The sequence below is a fragment of the Lutjanus erythropterus genome, chromosome 8 (assembly GCF_056507025.1).
Source record: "Lutjanus erythropterus isolate fLutEry1 chromosome 8, fLutEry1.hap2, whole genome shotgun sequence".
Classification (NCBI taxonomy): Eukaryota; Metazoa; Chordata; class Actinopteri; order Lutjaniformes; family Lutjanidae; genus Lutjanus; species Lutjanus erythropterus.
Window position 1 is genome coordinate 3,145,038 of NC_139324.1, and position 23,270 is coordinate 3,168,307.

At 41.0% G+C, this 23,270-nt stretch overlaps 1 protein-coding gene across 1 annotated transcript in view; it reads left to right on the forward strand.

The window, feature by feature from the left end:
* The window catches only part of LOC146322306 (obscurin-like), a 47,297-nt gene that overhangs the window by 1,642 nt on the left and 22,385 nt on the right, over positions 1–23,270 (forward strand). Inside the window, exons 2-25 of the mRNA XM_084724250.1 lie at positions 936–2,056; positions 4,201–4,470; positions 5,645–5,905; positions 6,019–6,330; positions 6,448–6,714; positions 6,918–7,193; positions 7,371–7,646; positions 7,902–8,177; positions 8,479–8,754; positions 9,074–9,346; positions 9,534–9,806; positions 9,911–9,985; positions 10,656–11,435; positions 11,604–12,263; positions 12,727–13,002; positions 13,773–14,048; positions 17,529–17,807; positions 17,979–18,254; positions 18,475–18,750; positions 20,044–20,304; positions 20,769–21,044; positions 21,168–21,440; positions 22,414–22,689; positions 22,787–23,062. Of these exons, the coding sequence (XP_084580376.1) occupies positions 1,042–2,056; positions 4,201–4,470; positions 5,645–5,905; positions 6,019–6,330; positions 6,448–6,714; positions 6,918–7,193; positions 7,371–7,646; positions 7,902–8,177; positions 8,479–8,754; positions 9,074–9,346; positions 9,534–9,806; positions 9,911–9,985; positions 10,656–11,435; positions 11,604–12,263; positions 12,727–13,002; positions 13,773–14,048; positions 17,529–17,807; positions 17,979–18,254; positions 18,475–18,750; positions 20,044–20,304; positions 20,769–21,044; positions 21,168–21,440; positions 22,414–22,689; positions 22,787–23,062 (8,035 nt within the window). The 5' untranslated portion in view covers positions 936–1,041. The remainder of the gene's footprint in view (positions 1–935; positions 2,057–4,200; positions 4,471–5,644; positions 5,906–6,018; positions 6,331–6,447; positions 6,715–6,917; positions 7,194–7,370; positions 7,647–7,901; positions 8,178–8,478; positions 8,755–9,073; positions 9,347–9,533; positions 9,807–9,910; positions 9,986–10,655; positions 11,436–11,603; positions 12,264–12,726; positions 13,003–13,772; positions 14,049–17,528; positions 17,808–17,978; positions 18,255–18,474; positions 18,751–20,043; positions 20,305–20,768; positions 21,045–21,167; positions 21,441–22,413; positions 22,690–22,786; positions 23,063–23,270) is intronic.

The following is a 23,270-nucleotide window of genomic DNA, read 5'->3' on the forward strand; positions in this document are numbered from 1 at the left end:
GCCCTAATAATCATGCCATGCTTTTGTGCTGAACCACATGCACATAAAGGGGGCGGACACAGAGTGTTTCAGTGACCAAAGTTTTATTTTCCAGTCCAAAATCTAAGGCTTCATTTCGTTGTTACGGCTAAAAAGTTTAGGTTAAAAGTAGAATCTTATGAGCACTCATTAGTGAGAATTGGGATAAATACACATTTTAGGGGGTTTTAGTATTTACTCTTCATTTATCCTGGGAAAATATATTTTACAGGCTCAAACTCTTGGCTATTAAACCTTGTAACAGGCCAACCTCCTAGTGATTTTTTTTTTTTTTTTATTAAATGTAGATGTCAGCTCCATCAGATCGAAAGTCTGGCAAAGCTTATCTTACTTGTGTGTTACTTTTTTTTTCATTTCACAGCATAGTATTATTTTTTAAGTTCTGATAGCAATATTATTTAAATTTATCACACATAGAAAGTTTACCAGGGCTTGAGTGGTATTCCCATCATTTTTAAACCAGGAAGTGAGACTGGAGAGTTTAGGGTATAGCTAAACCTGATTAAATCATTTTTTGTAAAAATCTGATCGAGTGGACACAATTTTAAAGGACCAAAATTTTCATTAAAAACAATCACTTAAAAAAAAAGATTATAATCACATCTTTTTCTACCTATGACATCAGTTTGTTAGTTTCAGATTTTGACAGCTTTTAACACATTTAATTGTTTCAAGTTGTGAATTGTTGTCTGGGACAAGCCTGTTTTCTGGCAAAGAGCAAGTTTTGATATTAAAAAAGTTAAAGCAAACCAAAACATTTCATATTTTTGGTAGGACATGATTTGTCCCATTCTCATGAATGGTGGGGAGGGGGGGGGGTATTTCATATAAGGTTTGCTATAGATCTCTGTTGGATACTAAAGTAATCCCTCTGTCATTTCTTTTCTTTTTTTTAGAAATTTGCAGTGCAGAAGTTGGAGTGTCTTGCCCCAGTGAATAACTGCCATTTCTTACTCTCCTGGCCTGCTTACGGTGAAGTGAGGCTGAAGCAGCGAAGCAGAAATGGATGTGTTTGGTGGTGCACCACGTTTCTTAGCCTATCCTCGACCTGTAGTGGTACAAAGTGGAACTGATGCAGTCCTGAAGTGTCAAATTGGTGGTGATCCAAGGCCTGCAGTTATCTGGGAGCGAAACAATGAAAAGATCGACCCAGAGGGACGATACAGAGTCTTTGAAGACGGAAATGTTTACAATCTTATCATTTCAGCTGTGACCACAGAGGATAGTGGGCAGTACATATGCAAAGCAAAAAACAGCATTGGGGAAACGTACGCAGCAGCCACATTGAAGGTGGAAGGTGAGGCACAAGAGTTGGAGTTACGAGAGGAAAATAAGCCACGATTCCTCATCAAGCCCTTATCCACTCGTGTTGGTCGTGGAGAAGATGCTGTCTTCTCTTGTAAGCTCTGGGGAAACCCACGACCAGAGGTTGTCTGGGAAAAGGATGGCAGGAAACTCAATGAAATATTTGAAAGCACACATTTCAGTGTGGGCTACCAGGATGGTGGATGGTTCCAGCTGAAGATCTTTAAGACTCGTGCACCAGATGGTGGTGTTTATACGTGCAAAGCCAGGAACGAGTTTGGGGAAGCGCTGGCAGGAGCTGTGTTGCTTGTTGACGCAGGCCCAGGACATGAGGATGAAGGAAATCGTAATGGCTACACAAATGGCCACTGGAAAGCCCACCAGGGTAAACAGAGGAGTGGAAGGCAAGTGCCAAACCGGCTCAAAGACGACACCATGACAAAGTCTGCCAAAGTGAAAATGTTTGCAGTGACAGAGGGCAAACATGCCAAATTCCGCTGCTTTGTGACTGGAAAACCCAAACCAGAAATAATTTGGAGAAAAGATGGGAGGCTGATACTGTCTGGAAGGCGTTATTTGTTATATGAGGACAGAGAAGGATACTTCACACTTAAAGTTCTGTACTGTAAGCAGAAGGATAATGGAGTTTATGTTTGTGCTGCATCAAATACAGCAGGGCAAACCTTAAGTGCTGTACATCTCTCCGTAAAGGGTAAGTCCATTTACAGTGGCTAGAGTTTTAATTTTGTGAACTGTAGCAGCCTGTGATGCTTTTTGCAGCCTTAAAGGAGTGAGTGAGTCTGTGGTGTGTTCTTAGATCAGATTTCCATCCATTTGATGCTAGGATGATGTCAGTGAGTTATCTTCAAAGAGATACTCTGAGATCATTTATTGGGGTAGGGCCAGACAGGGAAGGCAAAATAGAGATCTTAAAAGTCATATGACTGTATTATGATGCTTTAAAGTTCCAGTGTGAAATATTTACAGGAATTTATTGGCAGAATATTCCATTTTATGGAATATAATATTCATAAGTATGTTTTCATTAGTGTATAATCACCTGAAAATGAGAACTGTTCTGTTTTCATTACCTTAGAATGAGCCCCTTATATCTACAGAGACCATGGTACTCTTCCACAGCATAAACATATTTTACATAGACACTACACTGACAACCTTTTCTTTTTGCTGCATTACGTAAATGTTGCTGCCATTTTCGTGTTTCAAGGGTTCATGATCTGCATGGAGTAAGAAAGAACTTACTCCATGTTAGTCATAAACCGTGGAATAGAACATCACTCATTGAGATCATTTGAAATAAACATTGTGCGTATTTGTTCATAGGTCAGTCTTGACCTGAAAAAAATGGCGGCAATGTAGTTGTACGATCCACAGGCCAATGCCACATCTGCATATATCTATATTCCAGTGAGGCAACCAGATTGCCCAGAATAGACAAACCAAGTTTCCTGTGCACTGTAGGTTCTTCTACATGCTTGGAAGGGGAGAGTGAGGCAAGGTTTTCGCAATCAGCAAGCTCACCTCTAGATGCTGCTGAATCCCACAGACTGGCCCTTTTAAAAACAATTTAAAAATCTATTTATATTTCACAATGATATTGTTTAGATAGGCTGAAATTATATACTTAAACACAGAGAAACCTTATAATCATGTAAATAACAAACTACAAACTACTAATAACAAACTATAAAACAGGATAAAAACACCTAACATTATAATGTTCTGTTCTAATCTGTATCTGAATATATCTGAGTGGTAAAATAATGAAGTGACCAATGCTTTTACAAAGCATAGAACAGCAGAAACTGTACAATAGCACACTAATGCTTATCACACAAAACAGGTTCCTGCTCACAAATGCCTACTTATGGATCTAATTCAAATAAATTTCCAAGTGTATGGCTTTGTATCATTAGTCAGTTGAGTTCATAAAACAGCAGGTCAGCAGGCCAATGAGCTGCAAATAAGTAATTAAATTATATGACACCAGCTGCATTAAAAGCAATTCAATCCTGGGTCCACTGGAGAATTAATGAAATGTATTAATGATCTGAAATTCGACCCGAGAGATATCTAAACAGCCAAAGTTCATCAGCTTGAGGTGGATTCCAACAGCAGTATGATGTCTGCAAAGTCACTTAGCTTGTGAAAGGTCTAGGGGGGCGTCCATGTGTCCAAGTCTTTGGAAAGGGGATCATATTTCTCACATGGCCCAGAGAAGTCCAAACTTATGACATCAACAAAAAAAGTATTGTACTGTACCAGTCAGAGACACACAAAATAAGACTGAGATGGGCTTGATGGTTATTGTTAGCTAGGGGGTAGATTTAAAGGTGATTTAAATGGTAGAAGGTGATTGTATTTCATCAGTTGTCTGTGTGTTTAATTGGACTTGTTAAGACATTAGTAAGATAAGGAAATGAAGAGCTTTGCACACAGAGTACTTAATACAGTCCACATTCTTTTGTTTACAACTGTCTGGTACTGTCTGAGGGTGTCAGTTACAAACAGTTTATTTCCTATCTAACACCCCGATGTGTTAATGATGTTTCCATTCCTCAACTAAATGAGCTACTTGTCTCATGATTTTGTTCATCTTGTTTGCTTCACTGGAATTTACTGCCAAATAGGCTTCAATTTAGTGTTTACTACACGAACATAGATGATGTGCTGTGTTTTGACAGGGTCGATTGGCCTCAAGTATTTATGTGAATCAAGTCACACTGATACCGTTTGAAAGATAAAAGTAGATATGACTATCATGAGCTAATATTTTAAACTTTGGTGAGGTGATATTGGTTTAATCAAACTGGTGTTCTTCCCTCTTGGTTCCAGAGCCGCCTGTGCGGTTCAAGCAGCCTCTCATTGATCTAGAGGTATGGGAACGAGATTTGGCTGTTCTCGAGTGTGAAGTTCCAGAGGACTCCGTTCCCATCACATGGTATCTGGAGGATAGACGACTGCAGCCAGGGGCCAAATATGGAATGGAGGAGTGGGGAACAAAACGACGGCTAACTATCCGTGACATTGGAGTTGACGATGATGGGATTTACCTCTGCGAGATGCCCGATGGGGGGAGGAGCATTGCAGAGGTGGCTGTGAAAGGTAAATCGGGATGAACTGTAAAATAGCTCTTCTTTGAAAAACACAATAAAAAGGAGATGCAAACTGACAGCAGGGTTTCTTATTTTCCTTTTTGAATTTGAAACAAACAGGCCTGACAAAAGTCTATGACTAAAACCCTCTTGATATACTTTTTCTTTTTTTTCTCTCTCTCTTCCTCTTCCTCTTCCTTTGTTTGGCGTTACTTCTCATCTATGTTTTTACCGGTGTCCATTGGAAACACACAGTTGGCATCATACTAGTAAGAAATAGTATCGTCAGTTGTTTTGTTTCAATAGTACTAGTCCATAGTAAGACCAACCCGTCGAGCCATGTCTGCACTATGACTTTGATCCGTCCTCCACACCGTTGCATATTCCACCAGCAGCGTTTAGGAAGCATTTCAGCAGCAGAGCCTTTTTGCCCTCCTGATTATGTTGACTTGCTCAGATTGTATTGATTTGGTCCTTCCCTGCTTTTTGTGTTTCTACCATGGGTAAGTAAGCTACATAGTGAAGTAGTTTTGCTTTTGTTTGTTTTTATGACCACGAGTCTGCACAGGGTCTTTTATTTTGAAATTTTAAATTAAAAATTGCCACACATTTTAAGCAGAGAAGAGTGGAGAGCTGCTTCTGGGATGTGCTGCAGTGCCGCTGGTATAATCACAAGCATTGTGTGAACTGGCAGTGATCAGCTCCAGCAGACATGGTGCAGCCATAACACAACACATCTGTGCCTGATGGAAACAAGTTGTAAGAAAAACAGAGATAAAGGGAAGGCTTAATGTGATGTTGTTAAAATGTTATAGTTGTTATAGAGCCAAAAAGAGTATAAATGGAGGAGATGGTTGGTTGGGTCAACAAAACATTGGACTTTGACATGGGAGACCACTGTTTACTTTGCATTTTGTACCAGCAGTCAACAGCATTTCTTTTAACCATGACCACAATCATTTCATAACCCTAACTAGTAGTTATTTTAATCAAAACAAAGTCATCTTTCCTTCAACCTAATAAACTACTGATTTGTTATGATTTGGGAAGGAAATGACCTATGATGTTTTCCTGATGATTAAGGTGTCAGTCGTTCTGATGGGCAATTACAAATGACTTATTCTGGTGATTAGTTTGATCAAACTGAAAAATCAGTCAGTCACTTTCAGTGTGTTTCCTTGCAGGGACAATTTTGCGGAAGCTTCCAAGAAAAGTGGATGTATTGGAAGGTGAAAATGCTGCATTTTGCGTTGAAGTGGAAAAAGAAGAAATGGACATACACTGGTACAAAGATGGTGTGGAGTTGCGTGAAACGCATCAGACCATCCTTAAGTCCTTCGGTCGCACTCACATCCTGGTTTTTGTCAACACGATGCCCCAAGACTCTGGCCTTGTGACTTTCCTTGTAGGCAGATCCAAGACTTCCTCTCAGCTCAGAGTGAAAGGTATGATCCCTCATCTTAATTATAGTATTCCAAATGCAATATGTGCATGATATGATATGATCTACATCAGTTATTCCAGTCCAAAGAGACATGGTTGTTTTCTCCTGTTTCAGCGGCCAGACATTGTCCTCCCAGTTGTCCAGTGGGTGTGCAGATCAACACAGAGCGAGCTAATGCAGCTCTTCTCTCATGGGTTCCTGCTCAGGACTCGCGAAAGAATCCTCCATCTGGATATGTGCTTGAGCGCCAGGAAGTGGGCACTGGCTCACAGGAGTGGCTCCAGTGCCTGACCACAGACTCTGCGACCTCTGTTGAGATCCTGGGTGACAGCGTACCATGCGAAGCTGATTATCGATTTCGCATTTGCAGTGTAAACAAATATGGAAAGAGCAACAATGTCGAGTTCCCTAGGGCTGTTCACTTGGGCAAGTTCAGTAATATTAAAACAACCATATAAAGTTTTGCTTTCTTGATTAATGAAATTTCAAAATGGTTGAGGATGGTGCTTCCTAAATCGTGTATGAACTGATTTTCTTTTGCAGTTCCAGTTGCCAGAATACAAGCTCCCTTACAGGATGCCTTGGTACCAGAGGGGCAAGATGCCCATTTCACTATTGAGCTGTCTGCTTCAGTTATCGGTACATGGTTCTTAAATGGTACCCAGCTTCAGGAGGAGGAACGTTATTCCATGCGTCGGACACGAACACACCAGTCCCTTCGCATACGAGGAGTACGTGATACAGACAATGGAGCTGAGATCACATTTATTGCCTATGGCATCCGGGATTCTGCAGCTCTGTACATTCAAGGTATGTATGGATCAATGGCATAATTTGCTTGAGGTCAGCCTACGATTTGTTGTATTTGAAGTTTGTTTTCTTCCAAACTGGAATTCGGTACATTTGGCACGAACAATGCCAGACGACTAAGATACTATATCCTTTAGTTTATTATCCTAAATGACAAGACACAGTGATGTAAGACGTTCTTATTGTTTTTCTAAAATTTGCAGCTCCTCTTGTCAAGTTTTCATCACTGTCAGAAATGGATCGAAATAAATTTGTAGAAATTGGGAACCCCATTGTGCTCTACTGTGAGCTGTCAGACCCTGCAGCTCCAGTGCACTGGTACAAAAATGGGGTGGAATTACAAACAATGGAGGGTCTTCATATCCAATCAGAGGGCACCATGAGAAGAATTGTCATCCAATCAGCAGAGTTCACACATTCAGGAGTGTACTGCTGTGATGCCATTGATGATGTCATCAGGTTCAATGTGGAAGTAGAGGGTGAGTGGAGTGAGTTTCTTACAATACTGGTGTCTCTCACAGTGACTAACCATCTTTATTGTCATTTGACACACTTCTTTTATTGTACATATGCAACTAATCTTCTCTTAAAGTTTGACTTATCAAAACGTAACATTTACGACTTAACAAACCATTAAAATATCTAAATATTCATAGCCCCGCCTGTGAGGTTTTCAGCAGTTCCAGATGCTGAGAGGAACAAAACCATCCAAACAGGCAACCCCATTGTTTTACGATGCGAGCTGTCAGATCCCTCTGCCCAGGTGCAATGGTACAAAGATGGGTCAAAGCTCCATCCTCAAACTGGACTAGATATTCTAACGGATGGCTCGGTGAGAAAGCTGGCTGTCCATTCAGCAGAATTTTTCCACTCTGGGTTATACTGCTGCAAGACAAAGGGTGACACCATCACATTCAGTGTGGACGTCAAAGGTGATTTTTTTTACCTTAAGCGATGTGAAACTTTAACAAGCTCCTCAGCAATGCAACTAACTCTGATGACACTTCTGTATGTTGTCTGTTGCCTTTCTTCTTAGCACTTGATAGAAGTGCAGCTAGGCTGTCATCTTTTCTTTGACTGCATTACAGCATGTTAGTGATTTAGATGTCTGTAGATGATGATGAATAATCTTAAAGGCTGGCATGAGGTTGAATTAAGGTTGACATGAGATCTAAACATATCTATAGCTCCACCTGTGAAGTTCTCTGCAATTCCTGAAGCAATGAGGACCAAGTCGATCGAAGCAGGCTGTCCTATTGTACTCCAGTGTGTGGTGTCGGATCCTGAGGCCCACGTTTGCTGGTACAAGGATGAAATGCAGCTCATTTCAAACTCTGGATTAGAAATCCACTCAGAGGACAACACAAGGACATTAGTTATTCAGTCTGCAGAGCTGTCCCACTCGGGTGTGTACCAATGCACCACACAGGATGATACCATGGAGTTTCATGTGGAGATCAAAGGTGACTTTACACTTTTTATCTTGTGCGTTAATACTGTAACCCCACCTCCTCTTTCTAGATGCCACTAATAATCCCTGCTTCTTCTGTATGTGGTATGAAGAACTGTTTCATGCACATGACCTTAAAGAACTGTTAACCCACTAGGTAATTATTACTTCTAATCATTTGTTTTGTGACTGCTGTGACCTGAATTGAAAGTCTCCAAAGCCCTTTTCATTTTCTACTCAGCAGTTACATTTTTGCAAGGTATCCATTTCCACAGTCTTGATTTTATTTAGCTGTCCTGAATTCCCAATGCTAGCTATACCAGTGACGTGCTCTACTATCTTTGACGTTGAGAGAACCAAGTCATTTGAAGCGGGCAAACCTTTGGAGTTGGAATGTGAGGTTGCAGACTCCACTGTGCCTGTCTACTGGTATAAAGATGGTGTAAGGCTCTTCGCGGAGAATGGTTGGGATATAGAGAGTAATGGCACATTGAGGAAACTCATTATCCCATCTGCTGAGCTCTTGCACTCAGGGCTGTACAGCTGCCAAACCTCTGATGACACTATTCACTTCACTGTGGATATCAAAGGTGATTTTATCTTAAATTTATTGAATCTTAGAGCAAAGCATAGAGCTTTCTGGAGACTAGATGCAATTAACATTTACAGTGTGCATATGTGTCTGTCTGTGGTGCTCTGTGTGAAGTTGTAACTGTTTCTTAAATGTTAAAATTAATCTCTACTGACAAAGTGAAAATATTCTTGAAAATATGAGTTTTTCTCCTTCAATTTGGCCTCATAACAGATTAGTTCCCTGTTTGGGAGAGCTGAACCTATAACCCCTTTCTTAATAATAGTGTGAATATGCACTGTTGAGTCCGCAATTATAACATGAATCATCATCTTTAGCTCCAACGTTGGCGTTGTTGCCCTCGCCGGAGATTGTGGAGACGCAGTCACTTGAAGAAACCTGCCCAACTGAACCAACATGTGAAACCACAGACCCTGCTTTCCAGGTGTCATGGCAGAGGGATAAAGAACATGATTCTGATAGAGAGCCTGATTTTGAAATGGAAGCCATCAAGAAGACCCTTGTTATTGAACCAACTCATCCTTCAAACTCTGGATCATACTACTGTGCAACAGCAGATGATGTTGCACAATTAATAGTAAAAAAACAAGGTGATTTTGTTTTGTAAACGTCCTTTCTATTTTAGCTATGACTAACTCTTAATGTAGCTTTTAGTCTGTCTTCTTACTTGTTTTTACAATGCAGAGCTAATATCTGTGACAATATCTCTTTTAAGTCAGTTTTTCTAAAAGCTAGTGTAATGTACATTGAAATTGTCCCCTCAATGCTTGTCTGTAGTGCCAACTCCAACATATCTGCTTGGTCATGATGTTGAAGAGACCAAGTCTGCTGAAGTGCACAGCCCAATTGTTCAGCAATTTGAGATTTCAGATCCCATTGCCAAAGCCTGTTGGTACAAAGATGGAACCCAGATCTACCCAAAAAGGGAAAATGACTGTGAATCCCAGAGCAGCAGCCAAGCCTTGCCCCCCCAGTCACATGACTTGTCTGGAGATGGGAGATTTGGCTGTGAAACATCTGGTGATGCACAGTTCAATGTGGACATGAAAGGTGGTGTTCCACATTGTACCTGCACAATTCAGAATCAAGCATTTAGTCACATACGTGAAGCTATCACCCAGCTCATTGTTTTCTCTTTGGCTTTGTCCAAACAGCAGAGCAGTGTCACTATGGTGATGAGATTGATGAGATAGCTGATGCATCTGCCCAATACACTGTGGATGTCAAAGGTGATTTGATATATTTCAACATCAGTCATCCATGTTAACCCAGCACATACATGCCACTAACAATAGTGGTGAATTTCACTGTTAGCTCAATCATCTGAGGCACCTGTATTTTTTTTTTTTCTTTTAGAACGTTGCTTTTTGTCATATTGAATCCTGGTCTCATGTCATTTCCTGCAGTTTTTGGCTCTTAATCAAATGTGGGTGTTTAGTAGCTGCCTAGCTGCTCTTCATACTAACATATATGTTGTGTTTGTCAATTAATTCTTCATTTTAACAGCCATCTTTGCTTGTAACAAGCAGCTTACAACTCTTTAAGTCCATCTTGTGTCTTATTCATCACCAGATCCTCTCATTCACATTGCTGCCCCGAACCTCTCACCGTTGCAATGACAACGAACTCTTATCAAAGAGAAGAAAATTAATGTACTTTTTAGGATATAAGGTGGTAGTGTACAGACTGATGGTATGATAGTATTAGGAGTCAGCTGAAGGGGGAAACATAGGAGCTCAATCTCAGACCAAACCTGGTCGACCTTCTTGCTTGTCTTTGCAATGAATTATCCCATAACTCCATGCTAACCCACACTGATGTAAAATTCTGTTATGAGAAGAAGTATTGAGACCATCAACCACTGAAAACCTTTCTCTGTGTACATCACAATGCTTATAGCTACATCGCCAAGGCTCTCTTCTGACCAAGAGAAGAAGAAGTCCACTGAAGAGGCTTATCCTGTTGAAGTTGACTGCATGTCCTCAAAATGCAATTCTGGCATCTTCTGTGGCGAGGGAGGAGATACACAGACATACGAAGAACATTCCAGGCACATACCAAATTCTCAGTCAGCATATGAATGTATGACTGACCGGATTACAACCAATCAGCCAAAGGAGCTCTGGGATAATCAACGAACACTGAATGCTCAATCTCAACCTTACTATAACTCTGTAAAGGCAACAATAATGCAGTCTGATATACAACATCACACTAAACAGTCCACAGAATCACAAGGTGAGGAATTCGTTTACTATATACAGCATGCAGAAGCCCCATCCGAAGAGCCTTCTAGTTCCCTGCAGACAGCTTTCCAAACTGATGAGTTTTGTAATTTTCTACAAACTGCAAATGTTGAATCAGAGGAGTCCACTATCAAGACACTAAATGTCCAATCAGAAGAGCTATGTGGCTCAATACAGATGCCAGCTGTCCAGTCAGAGTTAGGTAACTGCCTACAGACTGCAACTGCCCAGTCAGAGCACCATACTAACCACTTACAGATTTCAACAGCCAAAACAGGCGAGTTCTGTAACCCCTTAAAAACTGCAACTCAGCAGTCAGAGGAGCCCTTTACATCCTCATACACTGCAACTGTCCAATTAGAGGAGCCCTTTACATACTCACAAACTGCAACTGTCCAGTCAGAGGAGCCCTTTACATACTCACATACTGCAAGTGTTCAATCAGCGGAGCCCTTGAAATCCTCACATACTGCAACTGTGCAGTTAGTGGAGCCCTTTACATCCTCACATACTGCAACTGTCCAATCACAGGAAGCCTTTACATCCTCACATACTGCAACTGTCCAGTCACAGGAAGCCTTTACATCCTCACATACTGCAGCTGTCCAATCACAGGAGCCCTTTAAATCCTCACATACTGCAACTGATCATTCAGAGGAGCCTTTTACATCTTTAAGGACTGCAACTGTCCAATCAGAGGAGCTCTGTAGCTCCATACAGATGCCAGCAGTCCTATCAGAGAAGCCTCTTTTTTGTTTACAAACTGAAACTCTCCCTTCAGAGGGGCCATGTTACTCCTTGTGGACTGCAACTGACCAATCAGAGGAGTTAAACAGACTACTACAGGCATCAACTGTCCAGTCAGAAAAGTGTGGTGACTTCCCTAACACTGCATCCCTTGTGTCATTGGACTTGTATAATTCAAAAGAGGTAGAGACTGTCCAACAAGGGGAGCATTACAACTTGCAACAGTCTGCATCGGATGACCTCTATCACACAGGACAAGCAGTACCTAACCATTCAGATGTTCTGTATCAGTCCATGCAGGCCACAACAGTCCAAGCAGAGTGTCATCACACCATGAAGGCCACAGAAGTCCAAGTAGACAGCCCAGTTAACACTGGGCAAAGACCTACCCAGTTTATAGAGTCTTACTGTGTCAAGCAGGCATCTACTCTCCAATCAGAAGAGATCTATCTATCAAGGACATGTGACAGTCACTGGAGTGACAGTGTCACTGCAAATAAGGTGGCTGTTGAAGGTGATTTAAATGGTTAGCATTATCAAAAAAGGAAAAAAAATGGACGGGCACAATGTTGACATTGTGCAAAATGAAGAGATTGCTCTTTGCAATCCTTGACATTTTGACAATTTCTACATTTTCTTACTTGATTTTGTTCATACTAAAAATACTGAAGTAGTCAATGTAAAACTTTGAGCTTGGGTGGTCTGTGAAGAATATTAAAGATAAGGGAAAGAGTAAATACATTAGCTCCAAATCCTAACTTGAATGCCCAGTTATCTCAAGTCTAACCAGAGATACTTCTTTAGATTACTAATAATAAAGACATATCTTTCAGTATGATATATGTTAACTTTTGAGATTTATTGGCATGACTAATCTTGATTTGTGACTTTGCTTTTCTGTTGTTTGAAAGCAACTTTTTTTTGTAGTCAGTAATAGTGATGCAATTTTCTCTTGATGTTACCTCAAACACCCCCAGCTCCGCCTGTGAAAATTACAACACTTTGTGAAGCTGAGAGGAACAAGTCTGTTGAAGTCGGTGAGCCCATAGCCCTTCGATGCGAGATATCAGATCCTAACGCTCAAGTTACTTGGTACAAGGATGGAATAAAACTACATGAAGCAGCTGGGCAAGACATGCTGGCAGAGGGTTCCGTAAGAACGCTGGCTTTCCAGTCAGTGATGCCTTCCCATGCAGGGATTTACAGCTGCAAGACAACAGATGATGCAGTGCAGTTTCATGTGGATGTTAAAGGTGACAAAAGTTTTTTCATGTTCCTATTTTATCACTTTGGATGAATATAATCAACCTAAGGTAGATATTTCAACTTAACATGAACAAATAGCTAAAAGTGGCCACGTAGGTAAAAGGTAAAAGATGGCAGAATCTATGCTTTCTATAGTCGCAGTGTCTTGCATTCAGTAAATAGATGAGCTGACACTCACACCATGTTACAACACAGCCAGATGAGCTAGTTTCTAATTAATCTAATTCTAATCTCCTGGGGGTTTTCACAGTCATATCAAAAGTCCAACAAGAGCATTAAATAACTTAAGTTGACAAAATGTAGATTTACTGAAAAAAGGCTCAAGACCATGTGCAGTATGTCCCCTGCCCCTGCTTGCCCATAGATGATTTAATTCATTCAGTTTAGCAAAATATCTAAAGTAGTTGCAGACAGACCAACATGAACCTTCAGTTTAGCTTGATTCTAAATTTTCAAGTGCCATTTTTCCATAAAAGCTGACTATATGATTCAGTTCATTTTTTTGTTTGTTGTACTTTTGGTATATCAGTTTTTCATTGTCTGTCAACTGTACAAAATACAATTTAAGAGCACAAACACAATTTGCTATAAGTACTGAATCAAAATTGTTGGGTAGGATGAAATATGTTCGCATGTACCTTTTTAATGGTTGAATATACTGTAGATTGGCTTCAGTTTCAGGATTGTGTTTTGCTTCATTTGGTGAAGAGTAGTACTTGTTTTATTGACCAATTCTATTTTATATTCAATCCTGTAGCTCCACTTCTGAAGTTTTCAGCTTTATCTGAGACTGACCAGAAAAAGACAGTCATGGCAGGCTGTCCCATTGCGCTACAATGTGAGCTGTCAGACTCCACTGGACAAGTCAGTTGGTACAAGGATGGAACAAAGCTCCTACCTCAAATTGGAGTAGACCTCCAGTCAGAAGGAAATTTGAGGAGTCTAGTTGTCCCATTAGCAGAGCGTACTCACACTGGCATATACCGTTGTGAGTCAAAGGATGATGACATCCAGTTTGCTGTGGAAGTAAAAGGTGATACTCAGTAACTCTGTAGTGCTTTCACTGTCATGCACGGCCAACTAACTGCTACAGCAGGTGATCATGTCACATTTGTCTAATCACTTCAGAGGAATTTTCCCAGACTACTCTCCTAAAAATGTAAAGTAACGTGTTTCTCCTAAAATAATGACTTCTGCATTTTAACAAAATTTAAATAAAGTTCAATTTGCTATGTCGAATTGTTATTGCATGTTATGCTATGTCACTTTAAAGAAAAGCAACTCTCAGTCAGTTTTTTTATTGTTTAGCAGACATGAAATTAAATAATATGGGACATCCTCTGTCTAAATATAGTATCTCCACCAGACATTAGCCTAGAGAGGATCACGCATTTGGTTGTGTTTATGTGTGTGTGACTGTTCTATCTCACACAGGCTCCACCCTCTACGAAACTCTATGTGTAATAGCTCTCTTCAATCATGTGCATGTGTTTGTCCACTGAAAATTGTTAAATGAGCATCTCTTCCCCCTTGAAGATGAACTCTTGTTTGGCTGCTGACATGCTGCCACCATGCCTGCTGGCAGACTCCACTAAGAAAGCACTGGCACCTCATTCGTGGGATGATGATGAGAACCTTTCATCTGGGTCTGGATCATCAGCTTTGACTGTGAATCCACTCCTAACTTCAGTTTGCCAAAATTTCCCAAAAGGAGCAGAGCAAATTGGGTTCACCCTGCTTCCACCTATCCCAACTAATCTGATCAACTGGCTCCACAGGCTCCAGTAGACTTCCTGAGAGTGCAGGGCTGCACGGAGGCAGCTTACCTTAACGTCACCCACTCCTGATTCCTCACTTGGCCTTTCAGTCAGAAAGCAGGAAACCACAACTCAAAGATTTTGCAGATGGCTGTGAACTTGGCGCCAGCAGTGTTGGGGGTCTCACCTGTAACAGCGCTGATAAATGCCCACCCCCTGACCAGATCAGACTGATCTTCTGGGACGTATGAATTACCTGATTCAGTGTGTTACAACTGCCACAGCAAGCATGATGTCACTGGCCACAGTAGGCTCTCGCCATCTGTGGCTGAGGCTCACCTTAAGGGACTTTTCAAATCCATCTTGGCTGTGACTCAGCACTTCAAAAGCCTGGAGGAGGCGAGGATGCTGCTGAGCTGCCATCTGCCACTTGCTCCTTCTTCTACCCAGAGAGGAGATGAGGTGCAGCTCTGCACCTCTGTGAGGCAGAGAGTGCTCACGCAGGGCAGAACCCCTCTTGCTCCCCAGGTCCCAAAACCATAACATTAACCTTCACGAACTTCAGGTGTTTCTGGTCCTCCAACACTGCAAGCCTCTGGTACACTGTAGACATGTGCTAGTCAGAACCAACAAAAGTCAGATCTGCCCCTGGGACTGGATGCATGGCTAAGAAGGATGATTTATTACTTTCCTCCTCTTTGTTATATTTCCCCAGCACTGGAAAATGTGAGACAGGAGTGGTTAACTGTTATCCTCGTAGCCCTGGATTGAAACTGAGCACTGTGGTATGTGAAGGTGACCCAAATGTTGGCACTTCCTCTGATACAGGAGGCAGGCATGATAGGCAGGTTGGACCAGCCTCCAGGCTTGGCTCCTGAGAGGGATAGGCTAATGTGGGCTGGACTGTCTGTACAGGTGATGCAGACCATCCACCATTGCCTGTTACAAGGCAAAGTAGATAAGATTCCAATGCTGGTGCAAGTAAAGGCTAGATCCTCTGACTTGCTCAATGGGATCTATTCTTTCTTTTTTGCAGTATCTGCTGGAGAATGGGCTGTCTCATGCCATAATTAAAGTATACGCAGCTGCCATTTCTTCCTGTCACAGGAGTTTTGGCGACACAAATGTCTTCGCCATTTTTTCCTACACCCCATCACAAGGAGGTAAAATTACATTTGCTATGCTCAATATTTGCATTGACAAGTTATGGTGAATGCAGGGGTCCCATCCAGTGCAAGGATTTGCTGTTCATGTGCTATGGAGATAGTGTCACTGGAAAAGCCCCATCCAAGTAGTACCTGACTGGATGACTTTCTCAGTGCCTATAGGCAAGCAGGAAGAGACCCTTCCACTGCAGTCCATGCACACTCTACATGCAGTGTCGCAGTGTCGATGGCGTTGCTGAGAGTAGGATGAGTTTCGAGGACTTATGTATGGCAACATAGTCCCACCCTGTCGGTACATACTGCTCTATCTCTTGGACACGATAGGCTTCTTTTCTGGGTCTGTGCTTGTGGGTGCAATTCAGGACTTAAGAAATGGCAGGGTGTGTATCAGGTGTGTTACATCTGAGTCACCCCCTAGGCAATAAGGGCCTGCATTCTCCTGCACCAGGAGGACTTGGCAAATAAGGTGAGCAGGTTGTCTGCTGTATGCTCTGCGGTTAGGCTATGGTTAATATGCATGTTATCTGGGTTCGTTTGGGCTCACTATTTCTCTGCGGTCTAAGTTATAAAGTAGCAGAAGGGCTGCAGCAACTAACCTATAGCCTGTCGAGATCAGTGGGCATTCAGTAGGCACGTCCTGATCAGCCAGCTACGCACCTGCAGATTTTCAGAGGGTGAATATCTGCGTGTGATTGGAGAGGGCTATTACCAGTAGAGGCCGGTAAAGGGCTCCCCTGTGCTAACAGAACTAGGGTTACAACATGGTAACCATCGTTGAGAGGGTGCTGCAGGTTCAGTTTTAAAGCTAGCTACATGAAATATAGATGACAGTAGATGAGCTATGGTATCCACTGGTATCAACCATGTTATGCTAGTAAAGTCAAGTTAGGCTACACTTTGGCAGTAGAAAAACTGGCATGGCCAGGATGCTAAGTTACAATATCATTACAGTATTTTCTGCATCTTAAAGAATACTGAGACTACACAATACAAAAACACCTTTAAAAAATGTTGCATACAAAAAACAGAGTACAAACTATACTATTCAATCTCTATTCAGAACTTTTCAAATCTCGGCTGGATGCATCTGCCAGATGTGGTGATATTGCAGATGCTGAACTGTTGCCTGGTGGAGAGCTGCACTCTACTGAGTGACCTCTGAGTTAACCATATAGCTTCACAATGCAGCTTTTTATTATGTCCAATTCTTTTACATTGAAGGTACTAACTGAATATGCTTTGTCACTGTCTTACTCATGTCTTACCTGTGCTTTTTGTTTGTTGGTGTCTTGCTTGTGCTTTTTGTTTGGGCTTTTTATGTCGATGTTCAATAATTGTGGATAATTTTGAAATTTCACAGCTCGATTCTTGTTCCCTCAGACCTCTCTAAACTTTTGCTTGTTTTGCCTTTTTGTTTTACTGTCTATGTTATGTAATTTGTAGTCTTTATCGTGTTGTATGTTATTATGTTGTTTTGTGTTGAAACTCTTTCTAAGTGAATATACAGTTGATTGGATATTTAATTACTTCAAGAAATTACTTTTATGAAGTTTATTAAGACACTCTTTTTGCAATATCTGAAACCTATAGCATTACCTGTGAAGTTCTCAGAGCTTCAAGAGACTGACAGGCACAAGTCCGTCCAAGAAGGCTCTCCCATTGTCCTCAGCTGTGAACTCTCTCACGATCCTTCCGCTCATGTCGACTGGTACAAAGAAGGGATGAAAATCCTACCACAAAATAATGTGGAAATTCAGTCAGATGGTCTGACAAGGACACTACTCATCCATTCAGCTGAGATCATACATGGTGGCACCTATGAATGTTCAACATCAGATGACACCATCACATTCAAAGTGGATGTAAAAGGTGATTTATTTCTATCCTTACTATCTTCTCATCATACTTACCACGTCCATCTTGTTCTATGGTGTGAGTGGTTTTTGAATGTTCATGAGAACATGGTATGACTGGCTGTGTTTGGTCCACTGTCAGTGAATTCATCTCTTATCCCAAACTCTTGTTATTCCCTTCTCTTAGGCCGATCGCCACAGATCATGCCAATCCCACTGTCAGAAAAATACAAGATGATTGCAATAGGTTGTCCAATTATTCTCCAGTGTGAGGTCTCAGACCCTGTTGCCCAGGTTTCCTGGTATAAAGATGAGGTGGAGCTTTTTTGCAAAACTGGCCTTGATATGAAAAGAGATGGCAACCTGAGAAAATTGATGATCCATTCTGCTAAGGTCTCTGACTCCGGCCTCTACAGCTGTAGCCTCACTGATGATGTTGTGACATTCCATGTGGAGGTCGAAGGTGATTGTCTTGTATTCAGTTTTAATTCATGAGCTACCACGTGTGAAAATTTAAGCATTTCTTAAATTACCTGTAACTGTATTTTGTAGAGCTGTACAAAAGAACAGAGCTTTTAATATTGTATGTGCTAAATTTATCACCAAAATGTTTGATGTGCACAACACTAGTTGTTAAATGATGTTCTGAAAGCTTAACAGCAGTGCTCTGTAAACCCCCACAGCCACTCCTGTGAGGTTTTCACCACTCCCAGAAGTCGCAAGAAACAAATTTATTGAAGCAGGCTGCCCAATTAAGCTGCAGTGTGAAGTCTCAGAGCCAGCTGCCAAAGTCTCTTGGCACAAGGATGGAGAGCAAGTACCTCCAAAGAGTGAATATGAATTCCAAACAATAGAAAAACTCAGAGCGCTGGTTATTCCATCAGCAGAAGTCAGACACTCTGGGGTGTACAGCTGTGAGGCCGCAGATGACCATATAGAATTCAAGGTGGATGTTGCAGGTGATCTAAGTATTTTGAGCTTTGTTAGAATCACTAACTTATTTCAATTAATGCTTGGCTATTAGACCAACTTAGACTTCAACAATATATTCTATGATATTTTAAGATAATTTGTACACATTTTTAATTATTTAACAAGTACACACTAGAATAATGTTGTTGCAGCTTATTTAAATTGATCATTGAATGTACATAAAGGATTAGAGATGGTTTACTACTGCTGATTTTGTTTAAGGAATGGCAGTGACATGTGGCTCAATGTTATTTTTGCCCAAAGAAGCAAAATACTTGAAAGCCCTTTCAGACTGGAAGTGGCAAGTGGTCCATTACTTGTTTAGCCTGGTGGCAGTTTAAAACTGCAGGATTGCACAGTGGATCGCGTGTAGTAATAAACCAGAGACAGTTATCACCAGACTCCATAGTTCCTGTTAGCCTTTCAGAGCATTTTAGTGCTTTTCAGCACATTGTTTTGGTTTAACAGCCAGAAACTTTACTGGTTGGTTAAGTCTCACCACACTTAACAGGCTGCTGTTTTCAGCCAAAACGTTCTGATAAATAGACTGTACCTGCTCAGAAGCAAATGGCAATCCTTAGGGACTGGTGGAGACCAAACTGTGGGTAAAAAGATCAATGGCCACAAACAACTTTATTCAAACAAACAAACAAAAAAATCATGCTGATTTAACTGTCCAGCCCAGTAGTAATGGTAGTGGCTTAAGTGATAAATGTCCACAATGTTTGACCTTGTCAAACTTTGCCACTTACCACAGGATTCAGTGCAGACTGTTGCTTACCATTGTGGGACTGTGGTGAGACTTATGAAGGATTAGTTGCAGTTGCTGCAGATCTCCTGGTCTGAAAGGGCATTACAGCTCTACATGTTCTGTATTAACAAGTGAAAGACCGACAGACTGAAAGCAAACAAATCAAACAAAGTTTTGTCTTTTAAACTGCTGTCAAGTACACTATACTGTATGATGGTAAAGGACAAACATTTGAAAATGGGCTGATTCATGTTCCATTATGTTCTCTGTGCTCTCTGATTGCATGCGAGTCCACAACTCTAGCAATTTCAAAATATCTGAGTGATCTCTCTGTCAACCTGAATAGGCATAAATTTTATTACACCAAACAATTTCTACACCATTTGTTCCATATGGAGCAAAGCAGTATATTTCACAGCCTTTAGCCGGTAATTCCAAGTATGTTAGATAGCATAGCAAAGCAAATCTGATTACTATCTGGTCACTGTTCAATGAATTGAAATTCCTATAGCACCGGTTTGATTCTCAGCTGTTCCAGAGGCTGAAAGGAGCGAGTCTGTTGAAGCAGGCAGCCCGATCAAACTGCAGTGTGAGATCTCAGACCCCACAAGCCAGACCTGCTGGTATGAGGATGGGATAAAACTCTTGCCAAAATCGGGAACGAACATCGATTCAGAGGGCAATAAGAGGACACTGGTTATGAAGACGGCCACGTCTTCATGCTCTGGAGTGTACAGTTGTAAAACTGATGATGATTCAGATTTCGAGGATTTCTTTGTGGAGGTTAAAGGTGATATGCTCAGCTTTTTCTAGGCAAGGTGTTGTAATTGTAGAGTCGTCTACACCTTCTTGACCTCTAATATCTAAGAAGGAAGCAAAACCTGATCATCATCATCATATTCATCATCGCTGGTTTCATTCTAAATCCCCTAATTTCATTAAACATTTAGTCGCTTGTCATATACATGCTTCACCTGTACGGCCAGTGTCTAGCATGTCTTTTGTTGGGTCTACTGTTTTTTCCCCAACACATTTACGGTAGTTGCATTACATCAGTGCACTGCTTCAATTAATTATTTCATCTTGCTTCAAAAGTGGATTAACACTCACCTATCATTATAATGTTTAAACAGCAAGGCTTGAGATCAGCATGTCTAAGCTGTGACCTTAGAGGTACTGCATGTGTGAGCATTAAAAAAATGGATGCTACTTTCAAGCAACATCTTACTTCTTTTGTGTACTTTTTTTCTGCAGCGCCACCATTAACATTTGCTGATATCCTGGAGGAGGACCTTTACAAGAGTGTCGTGGAACAGGAACAGCTCGTTCTGTCATGTGAAGTATCAAGGGCTGATGGTGTTGTCCAGTGGTATAAAGACGGAACTGAAATGCAACCGAGTGATAATATTACAATGCAAGCAGAGGGCATCACAAGGAATCTGACGATACATTCATCCCAACTATCCGACACAGGCACATACACATGTCGTGCAGGAGACAACATTTTAATGTTCAAGGTGAACATACGAGGTAATAAGTTAGCTTATGAAAATTATATCACATAAAATCTGTACAAAAATCACTTTACCTGTCTTATAACCTGAAGTAGAATGTACAGATGTTTCAGCTGTTTCATGTGCTCTTCTTCCAAAGAACCTCCAGTGATGATAGTCTACCCCAAGGAAGATGTCCATCTTGAACGTCATGTCCCTGAGGAAATTATTCTGAGCTGCGAATTGTCTCGTCCAAATGGTGTGGTCGGTTGGTACAAAGATGGCCAAAAGCTGCAAGAGAGCGAGAACATCAAGCTCAAAATTGAGGGCCCATATCGACGACTAAAGATTCTTTCTAGTGGAGTTGAAGATTCTGGAGAATACGTCTGTGATACAGCTGATGATTCAATATTCTTTCACCTTAGTATTACAGGTAAAATCATATATATCTGTGCCGGTATCTCAGTATAAGCACAATGTAGAAGCACTGTGAGTAGATTATGGTATTTAAGGCATCAGTATGCTTCCAACAAACACTAAACATGTCTAAAAACAAAAGTTTTTAAACCTGTTCTGAATGATTGGATTGACACCACAAATTGTACAAATGGGGACACACTTTCAAACACTCTCTCTTCAAGGGCATTCATAGTGTTTCATTCAGTTGTAGGCAATAAAAGTAAAGGAAATAGTTATGTGAAGTCTGAAAGTCAAATCCCACTCGTCTCTCATCCCATTTGCTGGTGGAGTGGGTGTACTTAGTAAGCCGTCAGGTTCAGAAAGTTTTGAAAGAAATTTTTCAGATGCAGCTACGAGAGCTGGATATCAAACTTTGATACCATCATGGCACTGACTGAATTGCCTATAGAGTGTCAAAAAAAAACACCTCATCATTCAATACCAAATTTCGATACCTAAGGTGTAAATCTCATCAGTTTCTCATAATGCTGTCTAATGTAATACGTCTTAGAGGCATGCAGGAAAAACACTGTTAATGTTGTGCTCAGAGATGGGGATAATTTTATTATGATATTTTTAAATCAGGTCTCTGAACAGCTTCTATAATGTAGTTTCTTATTGTTTAAATGGATTCAGTATTTCAAAAAAGTATTGTTTAGAAACCAGTACCAAAGTCAAGGTATCGGGTACCAGAATCAACAATTTTTGAACAATACCCAGGCCTAACAGTCCCACCGATTTTGACACTCAAATTGTATGTCAGGAGGAGGTTTCAGACACTATTCCGTTAACTGATAAGAACTTTGTTTGAAGCTAGGGTCAATGATGAATGCAAAGACAGTCACATGGACAATATCCATCAACATGACACCTAGATAGCAATGCAAATTTCTTGTAGCATTCATTAATGAGTGATGGCTGAACTGGATGATAATGCCCCTTTCCAGAACCTCCAGTGCGGATTGTGTCCCCAAGTCAGTCCCAAATGGAACTGTGCCAGCAGACTTCTGAGAGGATGGTACTGAGCTGTGAGATCTCACGGCCTAACGCGGTGGTGCGCTGGTATCGAGATGGACTCGAAGTGGAGGAGAATGACAACCTTATTTTAGAGGTGGATGGTGTCTACAGAAGGCTTATTATACCTGAAACTACTGTCAAAGATTCTGCCGAATATGTCTGTGACACTGCAGATGACTCCATGACATTCTTTGTAAACATAGCAGGTAAAGAAAACTAAAGAATGAAAAAGTAGGTCCCTGAATGTGTTACTGTGTTAGTGTTGATCCATTTCTTGTGCAATTTTTATTTCGTAATGCACAGAGCCTCCTGTTCGCTTTGTACGTCCAAGAAAGATGGCAAGTAGACTGGAGAAAATGGCTGGAGAGACTCTGGTTCTAGACTGCGAGGTTTCAAGATCAAATGCAGAGGTCACCTGGAAGAAGAATGGGGAAGAAGTAGAAGATTCCAGAAACATTACCATCTTGGAGGATGGTGTCATGCGTCAGTTAACCGTTCATTCACTAACGCTAGAAGATGCTGGGCAATATGTCTGTGATGCTAAGGATGATGTGATGGATTTCCATGTAAAAGTTCAAGGTAAGTAATTATACTGAAAGACGTATCTTCAAAGTCCTGAAAGATGTCCCAAATAAATTATTTATGTAATAGAACAAGGTAATTTATTCAGAAGTGTGTGCTAAGCAGGAATTCCTGCAAATTTTAACAGACTTTAAACTTAGCAAATAGAAAGATCATGCAAATTTAGAGCAGATCATTGGCTTCATCCAGAATGAGAGATAACTTC